This window comes from Cyprinus carpio, chromosome B11 (genome assembly GCF_018340385.1).
Source record: "Cyprinus carpio isolate SPL01 chromosome B11, ASM1834038v1, whole genome shotgun sequence".
Classification (NCBI taxonomy): Eukaryota; Metazoa; Chordata; class Actinopteri; order Cypriniformes; family Cyprinidae; genus Cyprinus; species Cyprinus carpio.
This window is the reverse complement of record NC_056607.1, coordinates 13,879,805-13,899,444: the sequence shown is the minus strand read 5'-3', so window position 1 is coordinate 13,899,444 and position 19,640 is coordinate 13,879,805. Positions and strand designations below refer to the sequence as shown.

General features: G+C 38.2%; 1 protein-coding gene across 4 annotated transcripts in view; it reads left to right on the top strand.

Moving 5' to 3' along the window:
• LOC109072068 (ephrin type-B receptor 2) overlaps window positions 1-19,640 on the top strand; it is a 145,314-nt gene that overhangs the window by 54,011 nt on the left and 71,663 nt on the right. For all 4 annotated transcript variants that reach the window (XM_042734029.1, XM_042734028.1, XM_042734031.1 and 1 more), the window contains exons 2-3: window positions 10,689-10,774; window positions 18,728-19,412. In XM_042734029.1, coding sequence (XP_042589963.1) covers window positions 10,689-10,774; window positions 18,728-19,412 — 771 coding nt within the window. The remainder of the gene's footprint in view (window positions 1-10,688; window positions 10,775-18,727; window positions 19,413-19,640) is intronic.

Below are 19,640 nucleotides of genomic sequence, written 5' to 3'. Positions count from 1 at the left end.
AACAGAACATATGTTCACAGGATGTTTTTCTTGATTCATATTTTTAGACTGAAGCCTTATTGTTTGCTTGATGTTTGGCTTTGGATCTTTTTTCTCCAAGGTTAGTGATGATGACCCTTTTTAAATGAAAACAGACGCCACTGACTCCATCCAAGCACGCACTGAATGTTCAAAATAATCAGTGCATGACTTCTTAATCAGCTCTACTTTGTAGTACATTGTGCTATTTTATTTTTTGCCATGCCAATTCATTGGACTTGGTTAAACATAATTCATATTTTAGGTTGCTTTCTATATTCTGTTTGATAGTGTTGTTTGTGGCCTTGAAGAGTTTGGTAGTATTTTGCATCCTTAATTAACAGTGTGATTTTGGATTGTTTAAAATGATCCTTTCAGTCAACCATCAGTGATTTTCTACGTTTAATGCAAAACATAAGTGTATTCCATAAGTAAGTAATGCAAAATAAAATCTGACTCACATTAGTTCCATTTTGTGTGTTCTTTTGTAACTATTATATTTCAAAACTCGGTGGAGCGTCGTGTTCATGTTGAAAAACATTGTGTTCAATTTGCTGGTTTTAATGTGAACAAGAGGGAAAGGTAATGAAGTGTCCCCTCCACACACAGTTTCTCACGCACATGGCCGCTAAAAAGAAAGCCTGCAAGATATTGACTTATATCAGAAACTGAGTAAGCTAAGTATTTCATATTAGGTCAAATAACATGCAATAGAGAGTGGTCAAGAATGCTCAGTGTACAACCAAGCTGATTACATTATTTGACTGTCACTGAAGGCACTCAGGTACATGAGACTACTGCATATGAAGAAATTAGTTATTTATTTGGCATTCATTAAACATTTACAGCTCAATATTTCTCACCTCATCAGAACAGAGCTGAGACCATGTTCTTACATCCTTACATCCTTTAAAATGAGTACTAATTGCCCTCAAATTTAAATCCTGTTCCAAATTTCCATCTGTTAATGATTTTTGGTGTATTTTGAATTAGAGTGTTAATTATTAGCACTAAATGTTTTTTCATTAAGAGATTAAATGTCAATTTCATATATTTCTTATGAAAAATGCAAAATTTCTTTTCTATTTTTTTTTTGTATAGAAATCATGTTTTAATGAGAAAGGTCATTGCATATTTAACAGTTTTTATTTATGAAGGGCTAGTTAGCATGTGTTAGATTGTCTGTGTGTACACCATCTGTATCCAGCCTCAGGGTGCTGTGACATCATGACTACTCAAACAGCAAACCTCCAGTTTTGAATGGTGCTGTTCTTCCTCTCTGTCGGAGTGGAGTGTCTTCTGAGGTGTCTCATTCTGCATGACGTGAATTGTTCACTCTTAGTGTTTAATGATACAGCTAAAATGCAGTGTAGGTGAGAGCAGCATCAATATTTGACCTTTACCCTCTTTATTTAAATACAAGCTTGCCTCTGTCTGCCTTTTTGTTATTATAGATCCCAGACTAATCATTTTAGATTTTATAGTATGTTTACTATGCTATCTCAGTAATTGAAAACTCGAGTGTTTTATAGCAATAATTTAGCATGATCCCAAATGTCTGACAATTATGAGTTCTAATATGCCATTGCAGCCTCAGTAATTGTTCATCTAGTACAGCATGGTGCTAGCAGATCAGGCATTCTGTTCACTGGTAAAATGTATTAAATGTGCTGAGAGTCACTTTGGATAAAAGCATCTGCCTAATGCATTAATGCGTAGCAGTGTAACTCTTGTCCAGAGCTAGCAGAAGGAGATCAAACCTGTTTGAGGTTAACCCTGCGAGTCTAGGAAAGCCTAAGGTCCCTTATGGCCAGATTTAAATATTCACAAGGATATCCGAGAGAGGAATCCTGTAGCCACACGTCTGCTTCAATCTTATGAATATTTATCCATTTGCAGTTGGTTCTAGAACATAACAGGGTGTTGTAGAGCAGTGTCTGTTTCTGACAGTTCGTGAGCGGCCCATCTGTGGCTTCCACTTCCAAGAAAGCTTTTTTGGTTTACATGGAGGACTCACAGAGGTTCCTGGGAATCCCATACCAATGAGAAGATTCCAGCACAGAATTACGCTGAATGTTAGCAAATTTTGCTGATTGTTTTAAATGCTCTTAAAGCTCATAAAATGGGTAGTAAATCATTGTTTTGGCAGGTTAATGACCAAGCAGAATTGACTGGTTAATGTAATCATTTGGACAAAGAGAGGGTTTATTTGGGGATTGTCTTTTGCACAACAATAAATGGGGTCATGGTTGGTTTTCATTGCAGGACACTCTGAGGAATGAGGCTCTTGGATGCATTATCTTTATGTGCTCTCTGTTGGGGTTATTCAAAGTGCATGCAACTCACAACAAAAGATAAAACCGAAGAGGTAGAGATCCAACTGGAATTCATTACTTTGCTCATAGGTCAACCTGAAGAAAGGTCCCTAGGAGTAACTCTTTCTCCAAACGCATACAGTAGTACAGTATCTCTATTCTGCTGTCATAATGTAGATTAAGTCAGAAAATAATGCATCTCTGGTCAATAGTCAGCGAGACAAGAGCATACATCCCTTTTTCAGATCGCCTACGCTGTATAAGCAGCCCAGGAGAGGCATATCCCTACCACACTTCACTAGAAGAAAGGCATCAGCAAAACCTCCAAACCACACAGCTGTGACAAATTGGATTCCTTTGTGTTCATGCATGCACAATGTACACATTTTTAATCATCATTGCTTTGGTCTATGGCCTGTGGGCAAGGAGTAGTATGCATGCAATTATTGTTTTCATCAACTGATGATGTTTCTAAACCTGTCAGTCTGATGCAGAGATTTTTTTTATTCTTCTTTACCATGTTATTTCCCTCACAGGTGTTTTTGCTCTGATGCAACACCGTCAGAAGGTATTAATCTTGCAAATGAGGATGCTCTCTATTCCTGGAAATTTCAGTGCTCTGTTAGAAATAGGGCTGCAAGATTTGGAACAAAGTCATATAACGAGTGATTATCATTTGATTTGCGATAAGATAAACGTTTAACATCTCATATTGCTGCTGATTAGCCACCAAGGAAAAAAAAGATTTTTTTTTTTTTTTAAATGTGTATAGTAATTACAAACGTAATACATTTGTTATATTCTGTCGTACTTTCAAGTGGCATTGCTTGATGTTAAATCATCCAGCTTTTATTTTCATGGAAGGTCTTGTGTTTAGTTGGAAAAAAAAGTTTTAATACACTTATCTGTCCACAAAAATGCAAACAAAATATGCGACTGTGGAAATAAAGTAAAACTGGCACATGCAGATTTTTTTCACTCTTAATGTAAAAATCTTAACCTTTTGTGGTTTAATAATCACATTTTCAATTTGATTTCAATTCCTTATGCAGCCTTTCAAATCAAAATCTTCCTGCTCACATTAGTATATTTATGTAACCAAACTGTAGAATGATTTATTTCTGACACTTGATTTACATTGCAGCAGCTGTAATGGTTTTTAAATACGGTGTTCTTTGAAAACCAAAACACATTAGCCCTCAGCATCTCACAAGTTGGCGGCACACCATCTAGCCTCCTTAACGGTAAAAACATATTCCGATACATGGAAAGACCACAGCACTTAAACGGTTGGCAGGAAGAACAGGATTTTGTAATCCAACATGATGTAAGGTCCAGCATTTGTGCTTTGGAATAGTGATCGGTTGGAAAGGCAGTTCGTCTGTCAGCTCTCTCCATCGTGTTGTCAGACACAGCCAATCATCTGAAGCCGGATCCTTACAGGCAAAAAGGCTTGAAGAAGGGAAAGAGCGAGTGCGAGTGCAGCTTGCAATTACCATTTTGTGGTCCCCTTGTGAGGCACATTCAAAGTAAATAATTAAGCTTTTCACAGAAGAAACATCAACCCATTTAAACACGCTGCTAAAGAGGCGCTGGGATTGATTTGAGGGACTGGCCTTGAGACAAACAAATTAGAGAGTAGCCAAGGACATCTCACTTGTTTAGAGAGAGTGTGTGTGCGTGTGTGTGTGTGTGTGTGTGTGTGTGTGTGTGTGTGTGTGTGTGTGTGTGTGTGTGTGTGTGTGTGTGTGTGTGTGTGTGTGTGTGTGTGTGTGTGTGTGTGTGTGTGTGTGTGTGTGTGTGTGGAGCCGTTTGTCAATGTGTGTGAGATAAAAAGTGTGCAGTGTTTTCCCGACTTTCTATATTGCTATAACTCTTTTTCAACCCTTAGCGTCTTGAATGATGTGCTAGTCGGCTGTGTAAGGACGAAGAATTACTGTAGCCGTCCCGTGTTGAACCCTGGGAATTCAGAGCTACATCATTGTGTCGAGCAGTCAGGAACGCTCCGCCGACTGTGTGGTAGCATATTTCACAAGGAACCGCGTGCTGCCAAAATCAGCCACCCGCTTCCTCTTCCTCTGAAACACACTGATACTCTCTGTTGGCTGAGTCCAATTTTTAATTCTGCCTGCCCTGTCACATCACTCTGCACTTCCCTACATCAACTTCATCATCATCATCTAACCCCTAAATTCAGCATTTAGTAGCCCGACGGTAATCCCAGAGCATTCATAAATCTTCTTGTGAGAGCGAGACCTCTCTGTGGATCTATCTAAAGTCAGGCAGATTCTGGTTTCTTCTTCTCAATCCCCTGAAGTAATGCTGGTGGGGTTTGGGTATCTGCCACCTTCCTGGATTAAAGCCTCGCTCTCATGCACGTTATGGGTGCCGTATGCTCTGGCATACGGACTCAATTACCATACAAAGCTATTCTGTAATGCGGCGGTTATACGCGCTCCACCTAATTGACCCTTGTTGTGCTGAAAGATTTCTGGATGGCTAGGGGGATCTCAGAGCTGTGGAGCAAAGCTCACTCATCATTCCAACCGCTGGGGCCTCTGCCCTTCAACGTGACATATGAACGTCATTATCACGTACACATGCCACTCAGATAAAATGGTTTCTCCGGACCCCTTTGCTAAATTGCAGCCGGATCCTAGTGTTGCATCGATTCTGCTTTAATTACCTTTTCTGTGGTTTCTTGTCATATGTGACCCTGGACCACAAAACCAGTCATAAGGGTAAATTTTTTTATACATAATCTGAAGAGCTTTCCATTGATGTATGGTTTGTTAGGATAGGACAATATTTGGCCAAGATACAACTATTGAAAAATCGGGAATCTGAGGGTGCAAAAAATAAATAAATAAATATTGAGATCTTAGCAATGCATATTACTAATCAAAAATTAAGTTTTAATATATTTACAGTAGTAAATTACAAAATATCTTCAACGAACATGATCTTTACTTAATATCCTAATGATTTTTGGCATTAAAGAAAAATCAATCATTTTGACCCACACACTGTATTTTTAGCTTTGATACAAATATACCCCAGCGACTTGAGACTGGTTTTGTGGTCCAGGGTCACATATATGTGAAAGTATTTGATTGGGCTGAATAGCAGCAACAGAAATGTGGTTATCGGTCACATGCCCTAACAACTTGTTTCAAATCTAATGTGTTCCTGACCCAACTAGCTTAAATTTTTCAGGTGTGTCTTGGTGAGAACAGCGTGAGGTTACATGCCCGTGAAGAACAAATGGTTGCATAGTGAGATGACTTCTCTAATCTGTGCTGGTGCATGTGCCTGGAGTTACAGGCCTGTTTCTGTGCCAGTACTGCTGCTGCTAATGAGAAACATTTTGATATTAAAGGATGTGCAAATCTTACACCGTACTCCTCTTTATTAAGACAAACTGGTAAATAGAGCAGTTACTCTTAGTTTTCTTAATTTTAAATTGCGGTGGGAAAATCTTAAACATTAGCCTTTATTTTGTGTCAGAATAATAAGGCATGTTGGGAATCAGTGTGGTATTAGTTTCCAAAGTGCTTTGTAACACTTTACAATAGAGTTCATTAGTTAAGACTATGGTTAAAATAAACATACAGTAAGTAGTACTAATTAATATCTAGTAGTACTAATAAAGGATTAATTTCCAAAAAAATAAATAAAAATAATTGATTCTTTTGAATGGTGGTATGTATAATTTAACATTAACCAAGATTGGTATATTTATTTTATTTACTAAAATGAACAAATTGAGCCTTATTTGCTACCAGTAGTTCTATCAGTGCTTCTAGGTGCTGGTTGTGAGTCACTGATGTGAATTTTGACCTATTTGGAAGCCATTGCTTGTTTGAAGCACTGCCATGTGCTATCCAAGGGCGAGGGGAGGTTTGTTAGGCATTCACTGCCAAAACAGTTCAGTCAGTCTCTGCATATCCACCTCTGCAAGTTTTAGAATAACGATACCTTAGTCTTCTGTCATAACTAGCCCACCCACGTAATCGAGTTAGAGTCAGCCCAGACAGTTTCTCCGGAAGCATTCTCCGGAGAGTACTGTATATAAAATCAGACACAGACATACACAGGTATTAGAGATATTAGAGATTTTTATGAAATATAATTATCATCCAAAGGCTTGCCATTTATCATTCCAAGTCAACATTTCTTGATGCAAATTTGTAAACAGGTCCAGATTCAAGGTCACTGAATGTGTAACTATGACTGTGTGAAGTGGGTACAGAGTCCAGTGCCTGTGCAACAACAGTGTGTGTGTGTGTGTGTGTGGCATTCTGCTGTCTACAGCTCAAACCTTAATCGCCTCCCCAAATAAACAGACCTCCTGTTAATGATCCATGTAGCCATTTTACACGGCAGTGTTCCCCAAATAACCTTCTGTGGCCTTTTTAAAAGTAGGGATTTTAACAGGTGCCATTTTTTTCTGGCTCAGGAGCATAGCTGCTGACCAATCAATTTACCCTGTGGTAATCCCTGGTCTGAAAGGATCCTGTTTCCTATCAATTAACGTAACCTGGTGTTCAGAGACTGCTTTTGTTTACAGCCTTGCGGTGAACAACTGGCCTATCTAACCTTCAAATGAAATGCCATTGTGCCCTAAAACCCAGGAAAAACAAGGCTTGGGTTATCAATACATATGCATGATTTGATTGGATTCTGATTCAGAAACTCTTTGTTTGAGTTAGGGTTGGGTATCGAAAACCGGTTCCAAATTTCCAAGAACTGTGTATTCGATAAAAGGTGTGCATTTCGATTCTGCTTACCGATTTCTGCGTTCGCATTTAAAAAAGTGTTTTAAGTACAGGAACAGAAATAACTTGTTAATGTTAATCAAAAAATCAAAGAATTATAATCAAAGAACAAAAGAAAACCATTCAGGGACCTTCTTGACTGAATATATTTAATGATTTTAATGAATTTATCTATATTTTATTTATGAAAAGGAAATTATGCAGTTTTTAAACCTTTAATTACTGTTTCTGTAACTGAAATTTGGTTCAGTTGTATTTATTTATGCTATTGCTAATTGATTTGATTGTTCCAATTTTATTACTGACTGTTTACTTGTTTTTAACACTTTAATATTTTTTAAAATTAATATTAGTTCACATCCTATTCATATGCAACATAATTCAAAATAAAAAGAAAAAGTTCCTCTTGTAGGCCTAAGTATTCTGTAGGCTGCTGATTTTTGCTCATGTTATTCAGCTGCAACAGAATGCTTTGTAAAAAGACACAGAATAAACAATCACGAGGTTCACGAGAGTCATTTGTTTTTCAGTTCTTCTGCAGTACACGTCGTTGTTTTTTTCTTATTGCATTACATTTGGACCACAAACTCTGGTAAAACATCACTAATATGAGCAAAAAGTATGAGCAAAAGGTATTGAACTCCATCATAATATGAGAAGATCTCTCACTATGCTGTCAGAAAGCTCCTCCCACCATCACATATTCACAGTGGGGAAATGCACGGTTCCAAAAAAATCAATCCTGTTGAAAAGCTTAAACTCACGTGTCCTCCTGGGTCTTACAATGGCTGAGATATCACTGTGCAATGACTCAAATTCAGAGGCCCGGGTTGGAATGTGTTGTCACCTCCAGACATGGTGTGAGTGTAAACACATTCAGTCCTCATGGTGCCACATCACTACTCTCTTCAAAAAGTCCACAAGAGAATCCCGTGGAGCCAACAGTCCCCTCTGGTTTACCTCGTCACAGAAAATGAAGAGCTGGAAGCAAGACGTAACAGTGAAGTACGGTCGTAACTGCAGGGAGTCGTAAATCTCTAGCTTGGCTCTGCGTAAGCAGAGGCTTCTGGTTGGGAGGGTTATCCATCGCAGGGTAGAGGACAGGCAGTGCATCACTCTTCCAGACTGCGAAAAGCAGGAGCTTATAAAGCACAGGAGCATATGAAAGGGAAAGAACGTTTACCTCACTGCTTATCAATGCACTCACGATGCTTCATAAAGAACCACATGCCCACAAGTATGGCATGAGGTTAGGAAATTCACTTTTTTCAATTCCTTTGTTTATTGCATTTTGATTTCTTCTGTGTACCTCTGAAAACTGACCACCATTTTTGGTTGTTATGAATGGACATGCAGACTAATTTTCATGAGTCTTAGTATAAATTTTAGGTTTAGTGGTAATCAAAAGTAATTTAGCTTTGAGATGGACTATGTCCTTTTAAAATAAACTGGACCCATGTGTAGTTTGTTCATTAAATGCTTTGGTTTTTCCTGGAATATGATTCAGACTCAGGGAATCAGGGAATCTGAAGTATAAAGACATGCCCAAAAAGCTGCATTCCTTAGCACAGCCTCAAACGGTATGCTTACTGTTTTCCTTCGAAATTGCTGTCGTTTTCAAGGCCTCATCTTAATTGCAACCAGCATTCAAAAGCACATTTAAAATGATCAAATAGCCTAATGCAAGATTAATGAAAATTCTGTAAATGAATAAGTATTTCCAATAGCTAAGACTAGTAATTATGTTGGCCTCAAGCTGAGCCTCTGAAAGACGTTTTGTACGCTGATGCTTGTAAAAGGAAGTTGGAACAGCTGCGTTAGACTGTGATAAAATCCAAACTTCCTCCATTTCTATCAAGCTCCTTTATCTAATTCCTTCCAAAAGTTCAACAACTTAGTCTTACTCTAATTACTAGAGGAAATTAATTAAGCCATCAATGTGATAACATGAATTATTCACATGGGATGACTGACGGCCAATCTGAACTGAGAACTATCATCCCTGTGCCTCTGAGGACCCCAGACAGCAAAATGTGTTCTCTTTGACCCCAATTACTTGATGTTCTTTAACACCAACTAATCAGCAGAAGTAGAGTAACTGGCCTCCAGTAACTATATTTTATCCCCAACCTAGCAGTCTTAGCACAGAAATAGTGGGTGAAAGCCTGGCTAATCTTGTTAGTTGAAGGTCTGACCTGACAATGAGCAGCTTGAATAACTGAAAGAATGGTTATGGGGCTGATTTCTGCTGAAGCAAATGGTCATCTTTCATCTGATTATAATCATTCCGTTTTCAGTGCCTCTAAAATCTGCTCTTCATAAAATGCATGTCCCTATATTTCTACAAACTGTAGAATATGAATGTTTTATCTAGGTGAGAAGAGTGTATGAATTTTTGATGTGCATAGAGGGCTATTTAAGGAGCTCTGTGAGTGAGAACTGATTTAAAAGCCATTATATCCATGCTGAATATTGATAAGAGGCAGTGCTGCACCTGTTTGGCGAGTTCATAACTGCTTTTTCACATTATTAGATTTATGTATAAAAATGTGTGGATTTAGCAGCAGCGACAAGCACACTATCTAAATTTTTTTTCCCATCTAAAAAATATTGGGAGGCAGCAAAATTCTACTTTAGTCACAATAATTGAAAACCCAACTACAATATGTTTTAAACCAGCTTTCAAATATGCACGCAATATGAGCACACCAAATTCCCTTCTGCATGAAAATACTGACTTTTTAAAGTGGTTTCACATTCTGTACACCCATAAATGGTGACCCAAATTGTGTACTGTGATAAGAGAAGTCAGTCTGAACACAAATGTCGCTTCTTCCATGGCTAGAACGATCCAATGTGCATATTTGTGGATATCCATGCACATTCCCCTGCAGTAGCATATGAAAGTCTGTGAAAGATTAGCTATTCCCAGTATCAATATGCAGCCATATCATTATTGAAAGTGTCTCTAGTGGTTATCGCATCGTTGTCCAACTGCTGACCTATATCCTGTACCCCCATATAACCTCTGCAGCGGTGAAGCCAGATAGTGGGCTGTTGTCTCTAAAATATCTTGGCTGAATCACACAGCAGGGAAGCAGAACCCACTATTTCATGCTCCCTTTTAGATTTTTACAGCATTTTTCATCCTTACTACTGGAGACGGCTATAATATCGAATCAGATTTAAGGCTGATTCGTGTCAAATGTGTTGATAGTATTTTATGGAGCAGTTGGTTAAGTGGTATCGCAAGCCTCTATAAATGTCTGGATAAAGAATGATGTTAATGCATAAAAATGTATGAAATATTCATAGCTTATTATACTTCCCCAGCATTTCCTTAGGCAAAGACTGAGGATAAAAAGTGATCTGAGTTTACTTGTTATTTAGGAACCTCTTGGAAATGCTGGAGACAACAGTAGCAAGTTCCCTCGCTCCGTTTATTGAAGATAAATGATAGATTACTAGAGTTTTTTGGCTGAAATCTGTGAATGAACTCAAAGACGTTGGACGTTGTACAAAACATGACCTGGACATATCCTGTTTAACCTTTTTATGTTTCCTCCTATTTCCACAGAAATGTTGATGGACTCCACCACAGCGACCGCAGAGCTTGGCTGGACAGTATATCCAGTGTCGTCAACAGGTGACAGCAGTATAAGTGTAAGTTCTCTTTATATTAACAGATTTCTGAGGTTGCATGAAATGATCCATTAATGCTTCTTCTCTATCAATTGTGACAGAAACTGGATGTGAATCCTTACCATATAATGCCTCAAAGACTACCTTTCATTCATCTAGGCTTATGCCTGCTCAGCATCCACTAGTCAGGGAGTAATTAATCGCCTTCTCCCCCACACCAGGATCTATGTTCTTCCGAATAGATCGGGGGAAGAAAAATATATTCCTGAGTAATTTGCTGGTGTATTTCTGAAAAACCACTCCCTGTTTTATTCAATTATTTATGCTTCTGTGTCTTTTTTTGGGGGGTGGTTTAAATTATACCATTCCATGTGTCTGGAAGCAGTAAAATAAAAATGGAAGACTGCGAGAGCGAAAGAGAGAGACTAAAAAAGTGGAGCAAGAAAAGAGGATAGAAGGCTGACAGTGTGGTTGAGCAACTTCAAAGTTCTTCAGATATAATTTTGCTCACCATCTTCTCTTCGAACCTTAGGGCATGCGGCATTTTTTTATTTATTTATTTTTTCCTGTGCTGATTGGAGCAATCAATATAAAAGAACAAAGAGGTCCGGTGTCTCTGGGTCTGAGGCTCTGGATTCAATAAGATTCACCACTCCTTTTTCTCTATAACAAAAGAATTACACATGCTTTGCATCATCGTATCTTTTTCATCATTACAACTGCAAAGGTTTAACAAAACAACTGCGAACTCCGAATTATTTTAATGCCACAGCTAATAGCTAGATGGAATGACTTAATTTAAAGTGTGAAATTAAATATCACATGGTTCAGATGCAAAACATATTGCCTGTTTTGACACATTCAGAAACGTACGGTAGATGTCTAAAATGGCCTCAACATCTCAGAGGAAATGGATTCTTCGGTGAGGAATGCTGCTGAGCGATCCAACTTTCCCTCAGATTCATTTTTTTCAGTTATTCTGCTGTCTGACACCACATATTTTTGAAGAGCATATACATTTTCTTAAATGAAATGAGATCTAGAGAACAATCATAGGAAGACACAGCACACTTTAACTTTAGTGGGGGAATGGCAGTCCCTCACAGCAGCACTAAACAGGTGGGATTCTGTAAACCTTATAGAGAGAAAGGCCTTAAGTTATTGTCTTACACCCCTGCAGAGCCTTGTGGGCTTAACTAAAGTATCAGTGTCAGTCAAAATATAGAGCGCTCAATCAACAGTTGGCTTTCATGCCACCAAATAGCTTTGCAAAACAAACCCCTGTTGCCGAACTGTCAAGGAGAAAAAATCCAGATGTGGTTCGTTCACTCATTCATTCTTTCATTCACTCTCATTTGTGACCTGAATTTATACTAAACTCCTTGATGTTTCATGCAGGTGGAACATACTGTGTAGAGCAGTGTAATTATGGAAGTTAACACCTACATTAAAGAAATATTTATGGCAACCCTTTACACAGCCAGGTGTGAGGAGCACATACTTCATGTGCATTCTGCTGTTATTATGTTTGACTGTACTTAGTATTCCACTACATAGAAGCTTGTTTGGACCTGCACATCATTTCGGCTTTTCAAATTCTGTTATTTCAGATATTGTTTGATAATTTGAAGACTCATTGAAATCAAAGTTGTAATTTGCTCGCTTTTAATTTGGTCTGATTTTTGGCCATTTGCATAACTTGTAAAGAGGCATTCAGCAATCGATTTAAGCAGCTTAATAGAATCAGACACATTCTTCATGTTTACTTTAAAAACAACAAGAAAGTAAGTGGTAGAGAAAAGGTTAAGTTAGAGAGCAATTTCAAGCGGCGTTATGTGAACCTCCTTATTCATTCTCTTAACCTCACAGTTTAAATCAACAAAAAGCTTAAAGTATTTTCATTTTCCTCAAGGGCACTTCATAAATGGTTATTTCTTCACATTAAAAGATATATAAACACAATTTTCATTTGTTTTACAGCACTGGGAGCATTTTATGTAAAGACTGGTAGGACGTAAACATTTTATTTAGGATGACATTGTTGATTTGTAACTGCTATGGTGTGTGCACATCCTCACGAGGCTGCAAATTAAGTCATTACCGGCTTAGTTAGAGAACAGAGTTGCGGGAAACATTAAAAATGTGTGTAAATGTCACCATGTTCCAGCTCTGTTTTGGTCATGCATCTAGACTTGTTGCTTACTGATGCAGAACATGAAAATAAGCCAGTACATTTGTGTAACGAATCGCTGTGATAGTGTGGCCTTCACTAGACTGCCTCAAGGTCCAGATCAAAACTCTGTCATCAAAACTCTGTCATTAATCATCTGTGACTGTATTTGCATGCTTATAATCTGCTACTGTCTGTTTTGCAAGTAATAATGAACAATGAAATGAACTTTGATACCGTAAAGGGGGAAACATGCTGACAAATGCCCTCTGTTAAAGGGTTAGTTCACCCAAATCTATAAATGGTTGTCATTTACTCACCCTCATGCCTGTTCAATCCTGTATTATTTTCTTGGAAAATTCTGAAGAGTGCCTCTTTAAAATGCCCCCCCCCCCCCCCCCCCCCCCCAATACAGTAAATGTCAATGGGGTCCAAAACAACATGGAGACATTTTTCAGAATATCCCAGGGTGGATAGTTAATCAGGGTGGGTAAACAACCCCTTTAACTTTCCATAAAAATGTTGTGCTCTTATATAAAGTCATGTAGTTTGAATATTTTTGATTGGCATTGGCATCGCAACTGATGCAAACCACAAATCAGAAAAGCCTTAGAAAATAATTTGGTTCAAGAAATGTCCTGAAATCAGTTCCACTGTGGATTGATCTAAAAACCAACATTTTACCATTATTTTTCAGGCTTCCCTCATAAATGTATAAAATCTTTGTGTGGTCACATGCCAAAATTGCATAAGCAGTCCTTCGGCAGCATGACACTTTTGTCATGCCCTTGATTTCTATGAGATATGTAAACATGATCCACATGGATATAGATAGACAAGGGTTAAAGGAGCAATAGGAAGCTTGTTTGTCTTTCTTCACATGTTGTGCATTACCAGTGAATAGAGGTAATTGAAGCTCACTGCCAAAGATGGCTCAGTTTGTAGGTCGCCTCTCTTTTTTTTGTCTCTCTCAATCACTTCCTCTCCCTCTGTCAATCTTTCTAATAGCGGAGAGCTCAGGATCTCGCTTAGGGTTGTAATCCCACTGCACTTTAGCTGAAATATCCGGATGTCATTTGTCCCGCACGTCCCCTCAGGACAAATGTCTCAATGCGACTCTATCTGTCAGATTTCCCACAACTGCAAATTGGGAAACTTTCCCTCAGGAGCTGTCATACATGCTCCCTTTCGCCCCTCTGTGTGAATTATTTATTTATGCAGATTTACGATGTATTTCTTTGAGTCCAAGAAGCGCTTTGCCACGAGATGTGGAGTCAGCATATTTCACAGAAGGACTCATCAGCACCGCTCGACTAGTTATAAATGCTCGAATACAAATGACAGCCCTGGGAGAGCTTTAATTGCTGGCTTCATGTAAACTTCATAAGGTTCTGACAGTTTATTTGTAAAAGATGCTGAAGTCCAAATAAAAGTTCAGAGTCATGTCATAGCGGCACAATTAATATAACACAAAAGCTTGATCATGGCCAACTTCTGCGTCCCCCGGAGCAAGCCTTTTTCATAATTCAGCACAAGCTCGCGCCTTTGCTCTAGCCGGGAGAGCCTCTGTCTGGGAGACTTATAGATCACAGCTCGGTTGTGAACTTTCTTTCGTCTTGGGTGGCGGGGGAGTTATCGTTTCTAAACTTCTGTCCACAAGAACATTGTGTCATTTATCACAGGGCTCTTTTTCCTAATGCAAGTTACAAGTTTAATTCAGTTCAGTTGTGACTTACTTTCTTTAAAATCATGATTTATTGAGATGAGTAACTTTGCTATGCTGAAGACACTGTTTACATGAGATTAGTCATGTAGCTAAAACATTCTGTTTGCCAAAGTGTTATCATCATCATTGAGGATTCCTTATAGTTCAGGGAGGACACAGCCTTACATTCAAAAACAGCAAGACGGAGGGGCAGAACGCAAGTGTCTCCAAAACTTGAACTGTTTTTATCTTGATAAATACCTATGTTGTAGGTTCTTACCAGGATGTTTTGTGTTATTAATTTTTTCCCCCCTGGGTAGAGCACAACATTTTTTGAGATGATTTATGTGCCACATATTATTATTTAGCAGGGCTTGCACCATTCAGAATTGAACTGAGATTTAATTGAAGTAGAATAGAATAAAGAACTGAACTTCACATTTCAGTGTAATGAAGTGGCATTAAAATTAATGAAATTTATAGAAAATTTTAAGGTTGCACAGGACTCCAGACTCATTCTTTCCACTGGTCACTCTTTTGCAACGAGCACATGATTTGGTTGCAATTATTATTATTTTTTTTTAACATGGGATTTAACATGGGATTAATCAATGTATGCTTTTATCATAGTTTATAGTTTTATGGAAATGAAAGTCATTAACATTCAGCCCGTTCTTTTTCATCAGTATTATTTGTGATTTGATTTTTGTGAATGGTAGTTCCACATTTGCTGTGTTATAAGCCGGGCTTTGGGTGTGAATTCGCAATCTTGTCACGTTTTACAAGAAAGGATAATTGTCTGTTTTGCTTACATACATCTACACGTACCTTTCACTTTTTAAGACTAAAACAAAAGATTGATTCATTGTTATTCATAATTAAAAAGCACAACAACAATAAAACATTAAGATACAATGACAAACTAGCTAATAAAATGTTTATTAACAAAAACGAATATGATGAGGCATGGCACATGCTGTATTATATACTGACTAATAAATTACAGAATGTTTAGCTAACACTGAGGAATCAAATAAAAAAAATAAAATAAAAGACAGCCTCCATAGTGTAACGTGAGGTAAACAGCAAAGATGAATGAAAACAAAAAGAAAATTTAAACTAAACTTGCTGTCGGTGATGCTTGCATGTTTCTTCCCCACATGAATACCAACATGTTCACCTTCTCTGGTTTAGGAAGCGGTCTTTTACTTTACTTTAGCTTGAAAATCATCCATAGAAACCACCAATTTCCTAATTTTAGCTGTGCGCACTTTCACGCTTCTGTTGACACAGCGAGTATAAACCAGACTCTACATTCGAAGCGCTGCGCAGTTCAAACGAGTGGTGGGTTTTCATTATGCTTTCAGTTTCGTTTGTCGTTGATGTTTCTCATATGCAACAGAAATGGGAGCTCTGACCCCATAACGTAGGCTTCATAAGAGGACAGCCAACCTCTTCTTTTGGGTCTTAACATAGTTTATGATAAATGCATTTACACATTTGTTAGAGCAGTATACATTATCTATAGTTTCAGAATGAAGCATACCAATGGTGTATCTGTTCCCATTTAATTAATAAAATGATTGTTTTTAATTACTGAATAACTGTGTGATGAAAAACTTTTTTTTTTTATCACTACTTTTATATTTTTATTGTTTTAAGAATATAAAAAATAATATTTTTGTTCAACCATTTATTTATTTAACTAATTAAAGATGAGTAATAAACTTTTTTCCCTTTATATTTTTTATTTTTGGATGAAATGTAATCCAGAGTTTAAAAAAAGACATTGAAGTGCTGACCTGCCATATAACAAAATATTATCTGAGCTGAATCCCTCTTTTACATCTTAACACACATGGTCACCCTTGAGCCACACTCCCACTGAAAGTCCAGGTGAACACCTATGGAAATGAAGATGTTTCTTTTAATTTCACACTCAGTGCTTGATCGCTTGGTTCTTATTATGTCTCATTTGGGTCTCCTCTTTGCCTCTGATGAAAGAATGACAGAGAAGCAAAGACAGCACAAAGGGAGGCCTTCTATTTAAAGGCCGTTTGTTTGCAGCGTCTTTAACCCAATCCTTTCCTTTTCTCCTCCCATCACGCAGTACACTAGCTTACTCAGAATCTCATTAGGGACATTGCTTATTTATTAATTCTTTTTAATTGGATTAGTCAAAGTGACAGACCACAAACAAGAAGATGCTGCATTTTTTTGCCTTCTCTTGTTCAGCTACACTTCATTTTCACCCCTCTTTCTGGTTCATGGAAGAATGTGTTATCCTTAAGAAAGGTGGCAAGGTCAATGGCTGCCAGTGACCCAAGAAACATCTGGCTGCTTGAAAGGACTGAACTGAACTGATGGAAAAGTTCATTTTATACACAAAAGACAGTGCAAGTGTTAATGATCACAATCCTATCCAGAATCATTTCAGTTCATCTCATCCAAATAATAGGGACATGGGAATAAAGAACAAAAGCTGCGAGGAAAGAAAGCTGTTTTAATTAGTCCAAGATCATTTGATAGAATGGAGGTCTTGGACAGGCCTGACTTTCTCCCCCAACCTGTCAAAACTCTGTCAAAATCCTTGTTAAGCAGCAACTAATTTTGGAAATTATGTCAGCTGTTAAGTGAAGAGTAAGACACTCGAGGGGAGGGGAGGGTGATTTGGGGAGGGTTGGGGTGATCATACACTTGCTGGGCTTTGAGGCCATGGTGCGAAAAATATTTTAAGGTGAAGAAAAGGGCTTTCCCTGTTGGACAAGGTCAAGACTTCTGTGACTGCTGTTTGAGTTGTTTAGGACTGAAAGCCTGTGGCTTGATCACAGGCAAGTTGGCTGAAAACCGCAATGGAGTCATCTGGAGTCAATTTAGGCAGAGCAGTGAAGTCCCTGGTGCATGTACCCTTCATGCTTTAGTGTGCACAATATATACTTGTAAATTTTACAAGAAGTCTCTTTCACTCTATCAACTGGCTCTCCGTATAATTTGATTATCTTACATTTGTAATGTTTAGTGGGATGGAGTTTTTTATGCAGTACTCTGAGTTGTTACGTTAATGATCACTAGGTCAACTGAAGGTAAATTCTCTTCTCTTTTCTTTGGAATTCTAATATGTTTCTAAAGCTGTTTGGTTACCAACATTCTTCTGATTTAAAATTAATGATGGTGAGAATTTTTGGGTAAACTATCTCTTTAACTAATTTCTTCTTCTTTTTATTATTATTATTATTATTATTATTATTATTACTATTTGCCTTTTTTTTCTAGTTTAACAGTTGTATCAGCATATTTGTTTAACTATGCTCTGTTGTTTTCTCGTTGTAAATGAAATAATTTAATTATGCTAATGCTGGCTTAATTTTTAAGCTGCCTGAAGACACAAAAGAGGCAGCACAACAAAAAAATAAATGACTGTGTAAACATCAAAGTGTATAAACTTTTCTTTATCTCTGTGTAAGCTATATTAATAGTAAATACTTTTTATACAGCGCAAGAAAGCGAGTAAGAGAGATAAAAATAAATAGAGACCAGAATCACTTGGCACTGTCACATGGGGGTCTATAGAAAACCCAAGCCAAAGACAGCCCTCTGTATACCTAGTGCCAGGGCCTGTTGGCAGACTAGCAGGAGAATTTTGCTCTCTTTCCCACCTCATTCCTCCTGTGCTCAGTAATTTGGCCCGTGCATATGGGGAAAGAAGCTGAAAATGGCTCAGGTGCTCGTAAAGCCCTTCAGAGATCTGATGCAGAGATGTAAACGTGTCTATAACATGATATTTTCTGCTGTCAGGTCATTGCACAATCTATCTAAATGTTTAAGAAGGGACTGACCATTTGTAAACCAAAAGCCAGTTGTGTGGGGTAAGATGTGTATAGAATTTATATGAATAGATTAATTAGGCTAATGATTAACCATGATAATAAATAAAGCATTCCCCCAAAATTGAAGCTGCATATTAATTTGGTTGTGTTTTTATTTGAAATGTAAATCATTTTAACCATCATTTCATTTCTCTTGGTCTAAAGGCCAAAGTAAAAAGTTGCATGTAAAATCCATCTTTAAACCTTTGCTTTCTTGTTTTCTCTCTTTATAGTGGGAAGAAGTGAGTGGTTATGATGAGAACATGAACACCATTCGTACCTATCAGGTGTGTAATGTCTTCCACGCCAACCAAAATAACTGGGTGCGTACCAAGTATATCCGAAGAAGAGGGGCTCAGCGCATTCACGTGGAGATGAAGTTCTCAGTGCGCGACTGCAGTAGCATCCCAGGAGTCCCTGGTTCCTGCAAGGAAACTTTCAACCTCTACTACTATGAATCAGACTCTGACACAGCCACTAAAGTCCATCCTCCATGGATGGAAAACCCTTGGATCAAGGTGGATACCATTGCGGCAGATGAGAGTTTCTCTCAAGTAGACCTGGGCGGACGTGTGATGAAGATTAACACAGAGGTTCGCAGTTTTGGCCCAGTCTCCCGTAACGGTTTCTATCTAGCTTTCCAGGACTATGGAGGGTGCATGTCGTTAATCGCTGTGCGGGTGTTCTACCGGAAGTGTCCTCGCACTATTCGGAACGGAGCAGCATTTCAGGAGACGCATTCGGGAGCAGAGAGCACCTCACTGGTGTCGGCGAGGGGAGAGTGCATCCCTAACGCAGAGGAGGTTGACGTTCCCATTAAACTGTACTGTAATGGAGATGGAGAGTGGATGGTCCCTATTGGCCGCTGTATGTGTAAAGCGGGTCACGAGGCAGTGGAGAATGGAACTGTTTGCAGAGGTAAGCACAATCTTCTGCTAATGTCTTGTCGTGTTGCACAAAACTCTTTTCATTTTTAGGTCAAAGCTGCTCCTGAGTACTGAGAAGTGGAAAAGACTTTGTTTGCGCTGTGTCTTTTGGATATCTGTCTTATTTTCAGTACTCATGTTCCCATATTGTCATATTTTTAGAGCTGTCAAAATTGGTGTGTTAACGCAGGATATTTTTTTTCACATTAATGGCGTTAAA